The sequence below is a fragment of the Pipistrellus hanaki genome (assembly GCF_964339955.1).
Source record: "Pipistrellus hanaki genome assembly, chromosome: 1".
NCBI classification, from domain to species: domain Eukaryota; kingdom Metazoa; phylum Chordata; class Mammalia; order Chiroptera; family Vespertilionidae; genus Pipistrellus; species Pipistrellus hanaki.
This window is the reverse complement of record NC_140503.1, coordinates 154,048,034-154,065,724: the sequence shown is the minus strand read 5'-3', so window position 1 is coordinate 154,065,724 and position 17,691 is coordinate 154,048,034. Positions and strand designations below refer to the sequence as shown.

Here is a 17,691-nt window from a genome sequence, read left to right as displayed (position 1 = left end):
AAGAGAACTACCTAATAGAAAATTCAAAACTATTATTGCTGTTTTCTTAAGAATAAAATTCACAATGGTAACTTTGACCATTTTTTTTAAGATTTATTGACTAGCAAGTAATTACTGAATATAGTATAGTACTTGAAAGTTGATTTCCCTTAAGTATTTAAATGATAGATAGTAAAAACTATGATTATGATAAATATCTTGATAGGGAAAGGATACTGGGTCCATTTTGCAACCACTTATAGCTAATAAAAACCCTAAAATATTGACATTTTTCAAAGCATCTTAAAAAATATAAAAAGATCTAGTGAATTGTTACTGGAGGAAAGAAGCTAAAGCTGTTATTTTTCTAAAAATACCTGTAAGTCTTCTCAGTGAACATACTTTTCAGGAAGCTATTTTCTCATTATTTTTTTAAAGTGCATCCTTTCAATTTGGGAAGATTTTGACTTACTGTGCAAAGTTTTCAAAGTCCCCTTTCACAAACCAGTTCTTTCTGTTCTTGTCATGGCAGTGAAATGTGTAAGGAAAGAACATTGTTACAATTATAGTTGTGATACAGAGAAAGGTACTCAAACACAGGGCGTAGTACTCTGGATTACTTCACAGATTCAGTATAAAAATATTGAAAAATTAAAGCATTAAACTATGCCATGCTTTTCCCAATTTTGTACAATGGCAAAATTCATATAACATAAAATATATCATTTTGGTGTGCAGTTTGGTGGTGTTAAAGACATTCATAACATTGTACATCTCCAACGTCCATTTCCAAAACTCTTTTCAACTTGTAAAACTGAAACTCAGCGTACCTGGAAGTATAACTTTCATTGTCCTTGTCCCTTAACCCCAGGACAACTAACGTTCCACTTTTTGTCTCAGTGATTTTGAATATAAGTACTACATATAAGTGGACTCATAGTATTTGACATATTGTATCTGGCTTATTTTACTTCGTATAATGTCTTCGGTTCATTTTAAGTCATTTTATTATAATATTTTGAGGAAAATTGAGAATTTAAAGATATTGGCAATATAAACATATTTTAAATATTATAATATACTTTCAAGTCTTTTTGTGTAATAATTTTAGTGATCTGTATGGAATTTTATCATCTTCTAGTTATATCTGCCTACATTATATCATAACTATTTCCCTCTGTGATATTGGCGATATCCTCTTTTAACTTGATTATCTTTCTATAAAACAAGAATGATGCTTGTCTATAAAATAGATAACTATGGTGGCTGAAATAGAAGTCAATATTATAGTGTACTTAGTGAGCAAAATGCTAAGTAAGCATTAGACATTGGGAGATAATGAGCCAGCCAGTTTCTGTACCTGGTTATAATTTAAATATTACAAACCCAAGTACATTATTAAAAGTTTTTAATATAGAAAGTCAATGACTCTGGCATTGTCATTCTGATAGGATCATTAGTCACTAAAGTGAAAAAAAATTCCAACTCCATAAATGAAAGGCTAGAGATTTATTTTGAACCCTTTACTTATACCAAGTGCATAAGATATCGGAACTCACATAACAATATTTTAAAGTAACTGCAAAAATTGCCATTTAAATTGAAGTTTAGAATTTACAACTATTTAATTACTTGTTTATAGGACATAGTTCAAAAACTAATGTAAACATAAGTTTTGAGAAAAAAAATGTGTGAAAGTATTCTTTACACAATAGTTTAAATTATAGTGGGAAATATATTACCTAATAATAGATAAACATGTAAATTGATTGTACCTCCGCTATGCCCACAGCCAATCAGAATGATTGTGCAAATTAACCCAATAAAGATGATGGGTTAATTTGCATATACAGGCACAAAGCAGCTGGGAGGGGTGTGGCCTCTGCTATGATGGAGAGAAGGGGGTGGTAGAGGAAGCTACAGGAGCAGTGCCCCAAACATAAGCGGACAGAAGCTAGGACTTGCTGGCTCCTGAGTGGGCTGGGAGTGTGGATGTGCCAGCTCCTGGGCAGCTGGGAGTGAAGCCAGGTGAAGGAAGGCCTATTCTTTCATGAATATCCTGCAATGGGCCTCTAGTGATATCTATAAAAAATAAGCAAAATTTTATATAAAAATTGTATAAACCAAGCCTACTTAGAAATGCTCCCATTTGAACCATTGACTTCACATCTAGGAGTATAACCTAAGAAGCCAGAAGTAGCAATAAGAAAGAATATATGCACCCCTAGGTTCCTAGCAGTGCAATTTGCAATGGTTTAAATTTGGAAACAGCCCAAGTGCTCATCAGCAGATGAGTGGATACAAAAAACATGGTACATCTACACAATGGAATGCCACATGGATATAAAAAAGAATGAACTCTTGCCATTTGCAACATCATGGAGAGTATTACTGTATGCTAAGCTAAATAAGCCAGTCAGAGAAAAATAAGTATCGAACGATCTCACTCATATGTAGAAACTAACGAATAAAATAAACGGATGAATAAAATAGATCCAGAGACATATAAACATGGAACAGACTGATGAATTTCAGAAGGGAGGCAGAGATGGGGGTGAGGGGGGAGAAATTAACTAGGGAAATTGTTTACTTATATACATAGTCCTTGGAGGGATGGCTGCAGGATGAAGGCCTGGTAGGGGTGGGTGCAGGGTGGAGGGGATCAAAAGGAAAAACACACAAAGGGAATATCTGTGATACTTTCAACAATAAAGATAAAATCTTTAAAATTATCAAACAAAAAGATTAAAACCTACTTGAGAATTTTAATATAAAAATTGATATTTATGAAGATTAAAATATGCATATCACTTAGTAATATAGAAATCCATTATGATAAATATATGGCCAGATATGAAGCTCATAGTTATTTTAGGAAGGTAGGTTTCAAACTAAGAGCTGTGAATTGTGCCATAGTGATTACTAGCTTTGGGTCTTTGGAAAATTACTTAATCTGAACCTAATTTCTGTGAAAGGAATTTAATAAAAAAATAAAAGATACAATGCCAGTGAACCACTTAGTGCAGTGCTCATTATTAATAAATGTTAATTACTTTCACTGTTGTTATTTTGATTATTATAAACTTGAGAGAAACACAGCAGAGTGAAATTGCTTCTGATTCAGTATAATATTTGCTAATTGTCATGAATTTGGTGGATTTTCAGCACTTTATTTTCATCAATTAAAGTTATTGTTTTGATTTACTTTCTTAGTCAGTATGCTTGTCAACAGTTACATAAAGTGAACTGAGGAAAATATACCTCTTGATGCAAAAAAAAAAGAGTTCTAAAAACCTCACTTTCTGCCTACGAAGTTATGAGTAATACATCTTAGGAAAATTATTTTAAATGAGAAGGGACTGCTGATCAATTTCTAATAAATAATTCATGGTGGATATTCAATATAATTAATGTCATTTGGGAAAATATATATGTATATGTGTGCAAATATATGCATAAATACACACACATACATACACACAAATACCTTCATTGTAATAGTGTCCCACTGAAATAGTAGCTGGTCTTTATGCTAAAGTAAAGATGCCAAGTAATGTAGAAAATGCCTATTTCATTCAGCTGCAATTCTAATTTCTCTTTTGTTTGTTAGTATTGAATATGTTCAACCTAGTTCTTTTGTGAACTGAGCAATGTAAGTGGAGGGTGAAAGAAAGGAGAAATCTGAAATTTATCAAACTTATACTGTCGATTATTTCTCCTCCTTTTTCAGTGTGTGCATAATTTCCACTGGCATTGGGAGAAATACAATGAGTAGATGCAAAAAAACAACAACAACCAGTTATAGATCTTTTGATTTGGATATCTTAGTACAGTATAACTAATACGTATGCTCAGTGCTCCATTAGAATTAAAAAAAATAAATAAAAAAACTTTTGAATAGTAGCATAGAAAACATTGGGGTCATATGCTAATTTAACAATTTCCAAAAGTTCTGATGAAGTGTCAGTCCTACTGTGATCAATAAACTATCCCAGAACCAAGAGCTGTCCTTTTGTCTTTATTTAAGTACTTAAGATAAACTGTTGATGCTTCCAAGGCAAAGGGGAATAAATTTAAGTAATACTGTATAATGTTCAGGTTTTAAACATGATTCAATTTTAAATAGTTCATGGCTTCTACTAAATGAATTGGATATGCTAATCTCCAAAAGTCATACTAGTTATTAAGTATATTGGAAGTCCTCCATATATGTAGGTTACAGATCTGTGGATTCAACCAACTGCAGATATTTGTGGAAAAATATGTTGTTGTTGATGGGTGCTATATAGTTAGACCTACAATGATTACATCTGTACTGAACATGTACAGATGTTTTCTTGTCATTATTCCCTAAGCAATTCTGTATAATATCTGATTGCATCCATCTGCATTGCAGTAGGTAAGATATGTAATCTGGAGCTTATTTAAAGTATGCAGAGGATGTACATTCATTATATGAAAATATGTAGGGTTGTTTAACATCTGTGGATTTGGGTATATATGGTGGTTCCTGAAAGCAATCCTGCATGGATACTGAGGAACGGCTATATATATATATATATGTGTGTGTGTGTGTGTGTGTGTGTGTGTATGTGCATGTGTATATAAATATATATGAATGACATAATGTATTATGTATCTAACATATATACACACACACACATACACACAAACACACATATACATATATATATATATATATATATATATATATATATGAGATTTTTTCATTTTATAAAATGAATATTTGAAATGAAAAAAAAAAAAAGCTTACTATGTGAAAAATAGCACCAAACTTGAAACCAGGAAATGTATATTATACTGTACCCATTCTCAATTTTGGCTGTGTAATTTTGGTCAAAATCACTTAAAATCTATTCAATACAATATCTTAAGTATGAAATTATGTATATATTATTTAAATTTTTTCAGTATGAGTTTATGAATTCCAAAATTTTTTCATTATCATCTGAATGAGGCATCTTAATTCTGCTATGTATTCATTTAGCATGCAGTTAATAGATTTAAATGGTTCTGTCAGCTTTGATGACTGTCTGTGTTGATTGGATAGATGGATGGATGGATAGATGGATGGATGATGGATGGGTGGATTTATACATGGAAAGAGGGGGAAAAGGAAGAGGATAAAAGGCACAGAGAGAGAAGCCAAGAGAATCAATGGGTTGCTTCAAAGAAAAAGAAAAATTAACTGAAGGTAAAACCTCTTAACTGTTTATTTTAAAAAGACTATGTACATATTTTTGGCAAAATTAAATGAATCAAGTTTAAACTATGTGATTAAAAATGATTAGCTGTCTTTTATTTTATTTGCAGCTCTGAATATTGACCATACTTTTTTTTGGGGGGGGGGCAGGGGATTGTTTTATATATGTATTTTAAATGATACTATTTTAATCATAAATTTATCATACAATAGTAATATGGATGTGTTGATTCTTTTTTTTTTTAATATACTTTATTGATTTTACACAGAGAGAAATTGAGAGGGACAGAGAGTTAGAAACATCAATGAGAGAGAAACATCGACCAGCTGCCTCCTGCTCACCCCCCACTGGGGATGTGCCCGCAACCAAGATACATGCCCTTGACCTGAATCGAACATGGGACTTTTCAGTCTGCAGGCTGATGCTCTATCCACTAAGCCAAACCATTCCCGGCAGATGTGTTGATTCTTATTTTTGATTTTTAGAATCAATTATTTTAAATATTACTTGGTCTTTTAGTTATATAAATGAAATATATAGATCTTTCAGTAATTTTGCCAATTCTGTATGTAGAAAATTGTATTCAAGATATATATCAAAAACTTTCCCAGTATTTTTAGAGAAAATTTTGAGCTAGTTGAAGACATTTTCTTTATTCTTCTGTCTTAACAGCTAAACTGTGTTCACCTCTTCCTTCTTATATTTATAAGACAAATATAATTTAAATATTCAAACTAACATTATGTGTGTATGATAAATACCTTGCTGAATAGTTTGGGTCTTCTGTCATGATAATGCCCGTGATTATAAATTCACAGGCAAGTACATTTGCAAGTCTACTTTTGTTTTAATTCAAATGTATTCCCAACTTACATTTTTAATCATGTATTTTAAATTAAATATTCTATTTTATAAAATTATGCCTAACTATATATAAGGAAAGTTTAATCAGTTACTGTTCTTGAGTAGCTAATATATTCAGGATCTCTTGTAGACATTCTAAGCATAAAAATAGTTTCTATGGCCCAGGAAATGATATTTTGCTAAGGAGATAAGGAATATATCCATGGTGGAAGCAACATCATGAAAAAAACCTGGAGGTAGAAAAGCTTAGAATATTTTTGAAAGTTATAGTGTTGGTTGAGTTAGTAACTTTTTCTGAAAGTTTTATTTTGCAAGCATATTTTCAAATTTAAATTTGTGTAATTTTATACCTGTCAGAATGGCTATCATCAACAAATCAACAAAGGTCAAATGCTGGTGAGGATGTAGAGAAAGAAACCCTAGTGCACTGCTGGTGGGAATGCAGACTGGCACAGCCACTGTGAAGAACAGTATGGAGTTTGCTCAAAAAGTTAACTCCCATTTGACCCAGTAATCGCGTTTCTAAGACTATATCCCAAGAAGCTAGAAACACCAATCAGAAAAGTTATATGCACCTCTATGTTCATTGCACCACAATTTACAATAGCTAAGACTTGGAAACAGCCCAAGTGCCCATCAGTAGATGAGTGGATTGAAAAACTGTGATACATCTACACAATGGAATACTATGCCCCTCTATAAAAGAGGGAACTTTCACCATTTGCAACAACATGGATGGAACTAGAGAGCATTATGCTAAGCAAAATAAGCCAGTCAGAGAAAGAGAAATATCACATGATTTCACTCATATGTGGGATATAATGATCAACATGAACTGATGAACAAAAATAGATCCAGAGACAAATGGCAGGGGTGGGTGGTGGTTAGAGATTAACCAAAGGACTTGTATGCATGCATATTAGCATAACCAACGGGCATGGACACTGGGGTGGTGGGGGCTTTCCCTAGGGGGCAGGAGGGGGAAGGGGGTTCAATGTTGGGGGGAGGGAAGGAGACATATATAAAATTTTAGACAATAAAAAATTGAGTAATTTTATCATATGAAACATTGACTTTCACATGAGCCTTCACAACAATAAAATATTAAGACATCACTGTTTGTATATTAATATAAATTATATTATTTTTTCTAATGCATAATATATAAGAAGATAAATACATGTGGTTCAGTTTGTATTTAAAAATATATATGCACATATCTTCCTATTGCCCCCCACCCACCCCGCCTCCCATACATGCCCTCACCCCGGGAAGGTAATACCTTAATAAAAAAAAAAATACCTTAATAAAAAATAAAATAAAAGACTTCAAATTATATATATACACATTCCCACATGTACATGTAATCTCTTTATGTGAAGAGAAATAAAACCTTTATTTTCCTCCCATCGAAGGAACAGATCATCAACCATTAACAATAGAAATGGCTAGTTAGAAATTGGTCTAACAGGAATATTTAAGAGGTATTCCTTTTTTTCTTCGTTACTTAATTATTCTTCCCTCCTGTTTGGCCAATGTGAAATATAAATAGACGTAACTTACCAGTTGTTTTTCAGAATATTTGTTTTTAATACAAAATGCTGTATGTAATCTTTTAGTAAAAAGCAAAATCAAAATGTTATCTTTATAGTTGATGAAAGAAGTAGACAGATAATTGAATTTGAAGTCTGTGAAGTAGGATGGACTGTTTCTTCTGTGCACTTCCTTGCTGTTTGTTGCAAAGTGAACTGCTTCTTTTGTGTGCTTCCTTCCACTATATCTTAATTTAACACAGAATTGACCAATTTGCTATAATTTCTGTAAGTTTCAAGCTTTCCTTATGCTCGGTTTAATGTTTAAGGCAATTTTAAGTGTTCTGTCAGGTAATAGTTAAATTCTTTCATTAAAAATGTATTGTCAATACTCAAGTATAAGTCAATAATATCACCCTCTATAAAAAGTCTTTTGGAAGACCCATTTAGAAGAGATGACAAGCTAAAGGATTTCTATATAAATATGGATAACTTCTCTGTAAAATGATAGATTATTTGGTTTAAAATGAACTCATTATTTTAAATTTATATCACACTTTCTACAAACTATTAAAGAAATGTGTGTATCTGAATCTGATGGTACTACATTTCAATATAATGATTCATCAGTAATTATTGCAAATTAAAATGAGTTTTCATGAATGTGGCTTAAAATTAACAAGATAAATCTAATATTTATTGCCTACATGGTTTCATAAAATCTTAGTTTCTAAAGTAGATTTCTATATGATTTAAAAATGACAGGATAGGTAAAAATTAATATCTATTAATTACATTTGATTATATCAAAATGTTAATATTCTGGCTAATAGCCACATAATATAATTAGGGAGCACTTAATGTATTTGTTTTTAAAAATTCTTCCTTTTTTCTCATGTTCTTAGCCTTGGCCAGATATTCAAATCAGGTAAGAAATGGTAAGTAAAGTGTTAGAGAGGCTGGTCAATGTAGTTAGTACCAAGTTCACATCATAATGGCCTTCTATAACAAACATTAATCATCTCCTTGTCATGGTGAGGCCACTTATGGTAGAGAGATCAAACGTAACCTCCCAGACTTGTCAGAAGTGGACATATTTTCACCCTTGCTTTATTAAACATATACTATCATCTTCACTCTGATGATAGTATATGTTTAATATTGTAATCTGAATTTCGCTAGAAAACTTGAAGCTCCAGTCACAGAGGTATAAAATCAACACAATTAGTAGATATGTGTCTTCTTTATCTGTGTATACATGTATAGTCTGTATCTATTTCTTCCTATATATGTGTAAACTTATATATGAAAAATACATTTTTATTTATATATATACACACTACAAAGGCTAGTCAAGAAACATATAATGCTTATATGGATATATATATATATATATATATATATATATATATATATATATATATATATATGAATATATAGTCACTCTTTGTCATGCTATTGACCCTGAGTTGTATGACTGTTTTTGTCAGCAGGGTTTATTCAAAAGACAAAAGGTACATTGACCAAAATGCTTATAATAATAAAAGTAAACACTTTGAAAATGTGTGCCTGCCTAGAAAAGTCACTCTGAATACAAATAAAACATGCATGACAAGATGCGAAAGAGTTCCCCATATTTTTAAGTCAGGATCCTCATAAACATTTTTTATACTTGATGGATATAATTTTGGAATGCAGGATCCTTTAGTGATTTAGAGTAAGGACATTGGAATCAAATAAGTAAGGACTCTGGCTCTTACTATTGGAATTTCAGGATATGTCCTGAATCTTAACTGCTGTGACTTGATGTATATTTCAGTAGCGTGCATATCCATATTACATAATTATTTTAGGATTAAAATGGCATATTGTGATATGGAAAGGTTAATAGAAAATGATAAACACTGTTAATGATAAATCAAAATATTTAAAAATAAGAAAACACTAGCATTTAATGAAAACTTTTTAGTTACTATAATACAATTTACTTATATTTTGCATGGATAACCTCCTTTTAAACACTTAATAATCCTAAAGATATGTATTATTACTAGACATGATGAATATGGTGACTGGAATTTGAAATACATTGGTCATGGGCTTATATTTAATGAATCGTAGTCACAATTTGAAATCAGTTTACCCTTAAAACTCTTCTAGGGGTGTCGAACTCAATCAGAGAAGGGGCCAAAATCTAAAATCTAGCCTAAATCGCGGGCCGAATGGTTTACTGAACAGTCATAAACTGACAATGTCATAAACTGACAGCGGAGTGCAGTGATGACAGCGCGGTGCGGGCCACATTGCAAGGCCTGGTGGGCTGGATTTGGCCCGCAGGCCTTGTGTTTGACACATGTGCTTTAACCAATATGGTGCTGACAAACACTCAATAAATGTTAGCCACAGTCTTATCATCATCATCATCATCATTATCATCATTATATATGAATGAAAGAATGCCATGATTATCTACTAAGACTAAATGTTAGTTTTTAGGAAATATTTCTCAGTTACCTCTCCTGAGAGATTCATCTATCTTTAAATTTTCTACAAATATTATTGAATTTACTACTATTAAAAAAAACACTGAAAGCATTGTTTTTTAAGATGGAAGGTAGAAAATAAAAATAAATTAAAATTATACTAGAAGTTTGATTTCTCTATACTTTATAAATGAGCTCTCAGAAAGTTTCCTGATTTTATCTCCTATTTTTCAGAAAAATAAATAAAACAAAGCATTTCAAAGTTATGAATTCCTAAAGATCTCATGATGTAAGACATTCACTATATTAACCTCTTGGTCCTTTTCAAAGCTTTTTGTACTTATTAAATTCTTACCAATGCTCCCCATGTAATAATGCTTTGATGTAATATTCATCATTTCCACTTGAAAGAAGTAACTAAGTTCCTGCTTAACTATCACACTGCTTTTGGTACAATGTGTTTCAGTAATAAACTGCATGCTTTAAGTGAATATATACATTTCCAAATACATGAATTGCTTTGACTTATTTCCAGTAGACATGCCAGAATATGTATGTTATTGTTTAATGGCAACACTCACTTCTTTCTAGGAGCAATTTTTGATGAATCTGCCAAAAAGGATGATGAGGTGTTTCGCATAGCAGTTGGCGACCTCAACCAGAATGAGGACATCTTACAGACTGAGAAAATCACATTTTCGGTGACATTTGTTGATGGCAACAACCCATTTCAGGCGGTTCAAGAAGGTAAGGATCATTGGCAGTCCACTTTTTGTAATTCTTATTTGGTCCAATTTAAATGACTTTAAAATTAGATATGTAAAAAGCCCTTGAACTTGGATATTGTTTTTGTATCTTTGCTGCACTGATTTTCTTTGAGAGTGTTGTTTTGTAGATATTAATCCCGTATTGCACTTCTGAAAGGGCAGAGTGTGCAAAGTTAGTGCTTTCATTGAAATGTAATATGAAAGGAATGTAAATATTTACTATAAAAGCTTTATAACATTTTATTATTTCAGTGTAAATGAAGCATTCCAAAAAATAGCATTTTTTAATTTGAATTTTTACTTTTGATTGAAAAATTTGCCACAGTGAAATTTGTGATGACTTTGCAGACATATTTATCACAAATGTATTGGTGGGAGGGAAACTTTTAGATACTATCATACAAATCAAAGATTTTGTGCTATGATTCTAATATACTGACACAGGCTATATATTTTTTATCCTCTACAATATAACACATGTTAAAGCACTTTCTTCCATTCTCTCTGTATTCTTGAATGAATTAAAATTTTTCATGGGTACAAAGTCATACAAGTGCAAATTATTTTCATTATGCTGAAATAATATTTTATAGAAATGAAGGCTTTGATTGAAAAATTTTAAACTAATAGAATTCCATTATTGATGCTATTATGCTAACAAAATATTTGACCTTTTGATTAGAAAAGCACTTGTTGTTCATGAAACTGTTGCTAGTTTATTTTATATTGATGATACATCTAGACTAAAGTGAAAATTAATTTAGACAAATGAATCATTCACTTCATTAAAAGATTAAAGGATTTGGCAGCAGCAAAGATAGAGGAGATGGCTTATGTAGTAAAGTTTGGCAAGAAACTTTTTAAAGACAAATACTGAAGGGAAAAGACAAATTATATAAATTTGTGTTTTTTACTAAAGTGATCTTTTCGTGAATGCTATACTTGTATGGGGTATAAGTAAAGTTTATTGGAATATGTTTGGATCAGTAGCACTGGTTAATGTTTAAATTTATTTATGCCTACTTTTGTAAGTAAGAGAATGGATAGTATGATTAGTGTTCAATGGATTTTACTTATTAATTTGATGGAGTGAAAAAGTATTATTTTAATGAAATGAACATAAGCGAATTAACTAACCGCTATTTCCACAAATAAGATTTTTATAATAATATGATGGGATTTTAATAAGTAAACATAAACTTTAAAGTCAGATTATATAAACAGCCACTTGTTTACATTTAAATGATCATTATCCTGGGATTTAGGGTCCTAAATGCTGTGTTAATAAATTTTCTGTAGAAACATTTAATAGCTGTTTAAATTAATATTAGAATACATGAAGCAATCTCCAAAATAATAAAATCGAATTTGAGGAAAATACCCAATAATATATGAAATGATATATACACTAGGAAGAATATTATTCACTGTATAGAAACATTTATGATATTTCTCAACTCATAGTTTTAATGACTGAAATGAGAGGAGGAAAAAAATGAGAACCAATTTATTTTTGTGATGGTCTTTTGAATAACTATTTATTAATTTTTTGTGTTAACTTCAAAGAAATGCTAAAATAGCCATAGCTTTTAAAAATCCACTTTAACTGAAAGTGTGTAGAAATTAAGAAATGCAGGCAATACCATGGGTAGAAGGTAATTACAAAGTTTGAATAAGTATGCCCCTCACACCTATTTTAGAGACTATAATTTGAAAGTCAAAGACTTCAAAATTTTAAAAATGCCACTATCTGTACATATTGCTTTGTGTAACCATTGTGTTGCCACCTGCATTCTGGAAACATATATATCTCTCAAATGAGCTATTATGACTTGAAAGAATTTGTGGAACTGAAAGCAAATAGAGAGGGGAAATAAGTTTTAAGTCTCTGAGGTTGATATTTGACTAGATATTTGTCAAGAAAGAAGGACAAGCTTGAAGTTTTGCCTGATGGTTTCTGGATGTTCTGGCCCGGTTATTTTGATGGTCTGCTCTAGGTAATGAAGCTCTGGAGCTAATTTGTTTCCCTGATAATTTTCAGAAGTAAAGATAATTTTCTAGAGAGCTCTTTTTGTAAGTGATTTCTTTGAAAGAACGAAGAGGAAATATTCAACTGAAGGAGAACATGAAATAAAGGGATATTTTCTTAAATGTTTAGAGGAAGTAATTTAGGAGGAAACCTCAACTGTACAATCAAAGATTGCCCTTTTCTATGAGCACACCTTTGCTGTAATATCTTAAAATTATAGTATAGAGGGTTTTACATCAGCTTATTTTTCACATTCCAAAGGAGGACAAAATGTACAATGATGTAATTATTACTGATTGTTTACACATTAACACTCTTGATGAACTTATAAAAACGTCATGATTTTGGGTTCTCTCTCCTCCAAGCTTTCTTTACGTTTGTTTATTTGATTTTGAGAGTCTGATCCTGAACACATAACATCACCTGCATATAGATATTTGGTTGTGATAACAAATGATAAAAAGATTGATCATCAGATAGAAAAATGAAATTTTAAAACCTGAAATGCTCTATTTACTTTATTGTTAGAACTTCCTTCCCCTGGACACATTTGTGAAATGGTTGTTTTCAGACACTTGAATTTTTGTTTACCTTGTCTTTCTACTATCTACACTTAATAAGATAGAGGCATTTAAAGGTAAATAAATCCACTTTACCTATATATTGCAATAAATAGTAATGTTACTATTTAAATATTGTGTGAATTTGATTACAGTAAATTTTTGCATAGTAAATATTGATTTAAATATTTACCAAATAATTATTTTTGAGATGAATCTTTAGAAGATATTGTCCTGCTTATAATACAGAATCCATATTGTATTTTTTGGAGATCAATGACTGTATTTTGTCATTGTTCTATAACATTAATCTCAGTAGTTTTAGATAGTAGTAAACAGTAAAATTTGTTTTCACAAAAAACAAACAAATCTTGAAATAAGCCACCTATTTTCCCAATCATTTTTCTTTTCTTTGGAATATATTTTAGGTTTAGCCATTGTATACTTTCTTTCTATTGAGTTGTGGAAAGTTAACTAAGCAAATACTTTTTTATACTTTATCTCAGGATATTGTGTGGGGTTTTTTGGTAAGCTACTTTGTAGATGGGACAAAGCTTTCTCTCTTAGACAATATATAAAAGAAAAAAAAATATGGGATATTTTTTAAAACCTAGTGTATTACAGAAGTGGAATAATTATATATCATATATTCTTAGCTGAATGCTTTTATATGTAGATGATGAAGTTGAGACCAGAGTGGTTAGGTTATTTTCCTACACACTGCAAGTATGGATGAGAGAAAATTAAACCAAGACCTTCATAGTACTATATTAATGATTTCCTTGCTCTATGCTAGTCATATATATATATATATATATATATATATATATATATATATATATATATATGGAGAGAGAGAGAGAGAGAAAGAGAGAGAGAGAGAGAGAGCGCGAGCTCAGCATGTTTTCTAAGACTTCACTAAATACTGTGGGGAATGAAAAAAACATAGTAGATTTATAGTCTTTGATATTATTTATGTTCATAGGTTTTAGATCTCATGGAGTTGTTAAAATTTCTAATCTAAATTGATCAATTGTACAAGTCACTCATGTCCTTTCATCTTTGGTTTTCCTTATCAATAAATAAGAAATCAGAACATAAATTATGCATTTTAAGATAAGTTTTATTTCTATGGATGAGTTGTTTCATGACTCTTTAAACACACTTCCAGATTTAAAACTTTATAGGATTACAGAAATGATCACTGTGGCATTTCTCTTTAGAAAATGACTCACAATTGCTAAAATTGCCTCCTAGTTTTTTGTGGGGCTGACTTCAAAATAAATTAAAAACATTTTATTGTCTGTCCCTTGCTTTGCTACCTCATTCAATTATTCATTGCAACCCCCAAAATTCATTACTATCACTATAATCCTGCAAGGACCTTTTGCTCATTCCATTGATTGGGACAGAGCACCTGCTGCTGAAAACATTTCCCTACTCCTCAGTTGTAGACTGTTTCCCCTGTGGTGCTTATGCACTGGGTGTGACACAAGTGCAGATGTCCAGTGTGAGAGAGGCTCTGTTCTTTTCTGAAAGCAGCAACAGTTGTTTATATTGCTAGCTCCTCCTTGAGGCTTAACAAAATGATGGGCTTTGAAAGGCGGGGATTTTCTGAAAACAAGGTCAGGGTAGGTAAGGGAGCGCACTTGTAAAAATGTTCACTGAGAGAGCTGAATGCAGAAAAGGAGTCCATGTTGAGCTGTTGCATGCATCAGATGTATCAGGAAGGATGTTACGCACCATGTGTTGCTATTGGATAGCAAGACTCATTTGAAACATTTTGAAATATTTGCTGGTATAAGTGTAACTAAAAATGAAATACATAGTAGAGGAGTGCAAAGGCAAAATTGTTCTGTAGAGTCACAAATAATTCTATTTGAAAGAAGCAGGAGTAAATGCCATGATTATTATTTCTGTTAGGTCGCAAAACATTATAAACAATATAGTTATAAAGGCTGTTTTAAGTATAGAAAGCAGTCATGGTAAATATCGTTCGTCTTCCACGTTTCAGCCTGGTTCACCTTCAACTAACCCCTTTGCATTCCACAGCATGAATATTGGTTGCTCCCCAAAAGTCTGTTAAATATATACATCTAGCTTTCAACACCATGATAATTTCAGTTGGATATGCATCCTGTATCTTCCAAAATCAAATTACTGTAAAGTGTAAAATAATGAGACTGCTTTCTTTTATGATTTATAAAAAACAATCTCATGTCTATATATGCATATATAAAAGGCACAAGCATCCATATCATGTGTGTAAAAGAGGTAATAGGAGAGTAGAATAATCAATAAGATTATAAGGAAATATAACTTGGAGAAAATCACTTCTTCAAACCACATCACTATTCATTGTGAATATTTCTGGTGCTTTTGGCTCAATCGGAGTAGTCGGGTTCAAAGAGGATGTAAATGAAAAAGAAAGGTGTATGTGGTCACACTATTTGAATAACGTTCCAGGGCTTAGTCTCATAATTTATATTCCCCTCCGCTTTAATAAGACATTTTACTGTAATAAAAAAATCTGCTGATTCCAAATTATTAGATTGGATTCTATAACTTTTCTAGCTCAGGACTTCAGTGTATATGTTTTATCAGCCTATGTTTTCCTGGGCCAGTTTTGGTAGCTCCAATTCCACTTGATTTTCTGAATTTTCTTTTCTGAACTTGAGAGTTGGTGGCTCCAGGGGCACTAATCAAAACACAAATGTCATGTAGATGTAGTTCTACTCATTCATTCATTTGTTTATGTAATCATTTTTTCATGTATCCTTCCCTTTCCATATTATAGGCGAGTAAAGGCTTTGAATCCCAGTCTCTAGTCCCAATTCTCTGTCTAACTCATACCAAACTGTAGGTGAGTGGAAGAAATACATGATGTAGCTGACCAGAATCTCCAAACATTCACATAGCAGGAAGGATGGTAAATGTCCATTCAATGGCTTCCTGGGCCATTTCCTTTCCTCCAGGAGTCTATGATATTTAGCGTGGTCAGTTCCCCAGCAATCACCTGCCAAGACACAGATCACTTTTTCTCCTATTGCCACATTCTAAGGATAGGCCTCTAGAATCAGAACCTGTCTGTTTTGTGAACTTTATATCCATCATCAATGTAATACTCAATCATGAAGAATTCTGCATCTGTGAGGGACAAAACTACATGCATTCTTTTAAACATCTTACACTACCTCCATTGAAGATTTACCATCAAGATGAATTAAAGATTCCATATACTTGGAATCTTATTTTGGGGGTAGACAGTCAAATGAATCTAGCCAAGTACTTAGTAAATGCCGAGTATTGCCCCAACATTGGGAAGGCTACAAGAGGAAATAATAAAAGAAATAGAGGACACTGTCTGATTGCAGAAGCTCAATAATGTTCCTGAGGGGGCTGAGAAGTGTTAAAACATGAAGTTTTAATGTGTTAATAGTAAAAAGATGTAGCTTTTAAACATTTTTAGAAAAGAGAGGTAATTTCTTCCTTAAATTATTATTTTTTAATTTAATGTTAATGAAGATACAAGTAGCATTGCTTATTTTTTCCTGTGATTTGTTGTTGTCCTCCTATAGTGGCCATTCCCTCATCTCATTCAATACCACACTGTTAAAGTAACGGGTCTGTAATGCAATATGTAGATTGAAATTCAGATGTTTATGGAGCTCTACATCATGATTTTAGAGCTTTTCTTCTTTGAGGTCTTTTACCTCACTACCTGCAGCCATGTATTGTTGTGTAATTTACCTCATAACATGTATATTTGAGCAATGTGTTCTGCTCTGGATGTTGTTTTATTTAGAAGAATTTTTAGCAGCTTTCTATGAAGCTGTGTTTAATGGAAGTGAAAATTTGTTCTTCTGTTGATTCTTAAGTATTCCTTATTTCTAGGAAATATTTTTCTCATAATAAGAGCAAACTTCTTCCTTCTTCTATGCTCTCTCTACCTTTACAGACACAGTGTGTCATTATGGCAGCATAATTCAGTTTCTAATCAGTCTGTTATGATAGTGACTTGGTAAAAGAATCACCTCTATGTCATGAAGCCACTGTGAATATATAGTTTATTAGATTAAAACCACACTTACCTACACTCTGTAGGTGTAATGAGAGTCCATTGTTTAATTACAAAAATAGTTTAAGTTCATGTTGACAAAGCAAATATAACTTTACTATATGCAGAAATTTTAAACTATTATCAATATCCAAGTCTCAAATGATCCAGTCTACTTGCTTGAGGACAAAAATT

General features: G+C 31.7%; 1 protein-coding gene across 1 annotated transcript in view; it reads left to right on the top strand.

The window, feature by feature from the left end:
- GRID2 (glutamate ionotropic receptor delta type subunit 2) overlaps window positions 1-17,691 on the top strand; it is a 1,250,164-nt gene that overhangs the window by 231,260 nt on the left and 1,001,213 nt on the right. Inside the window, exon 2 of the mRNA XM_084897107.1 lies at window positions 10,675-10,830. Coding sequence (XP_084753233.1) covers window positions 10,675-10,830 — 156 coding nt within the window. The remainder of the gene's footprint in view (window positions 1-10,674; window positions 10,831-17,691) is intronic.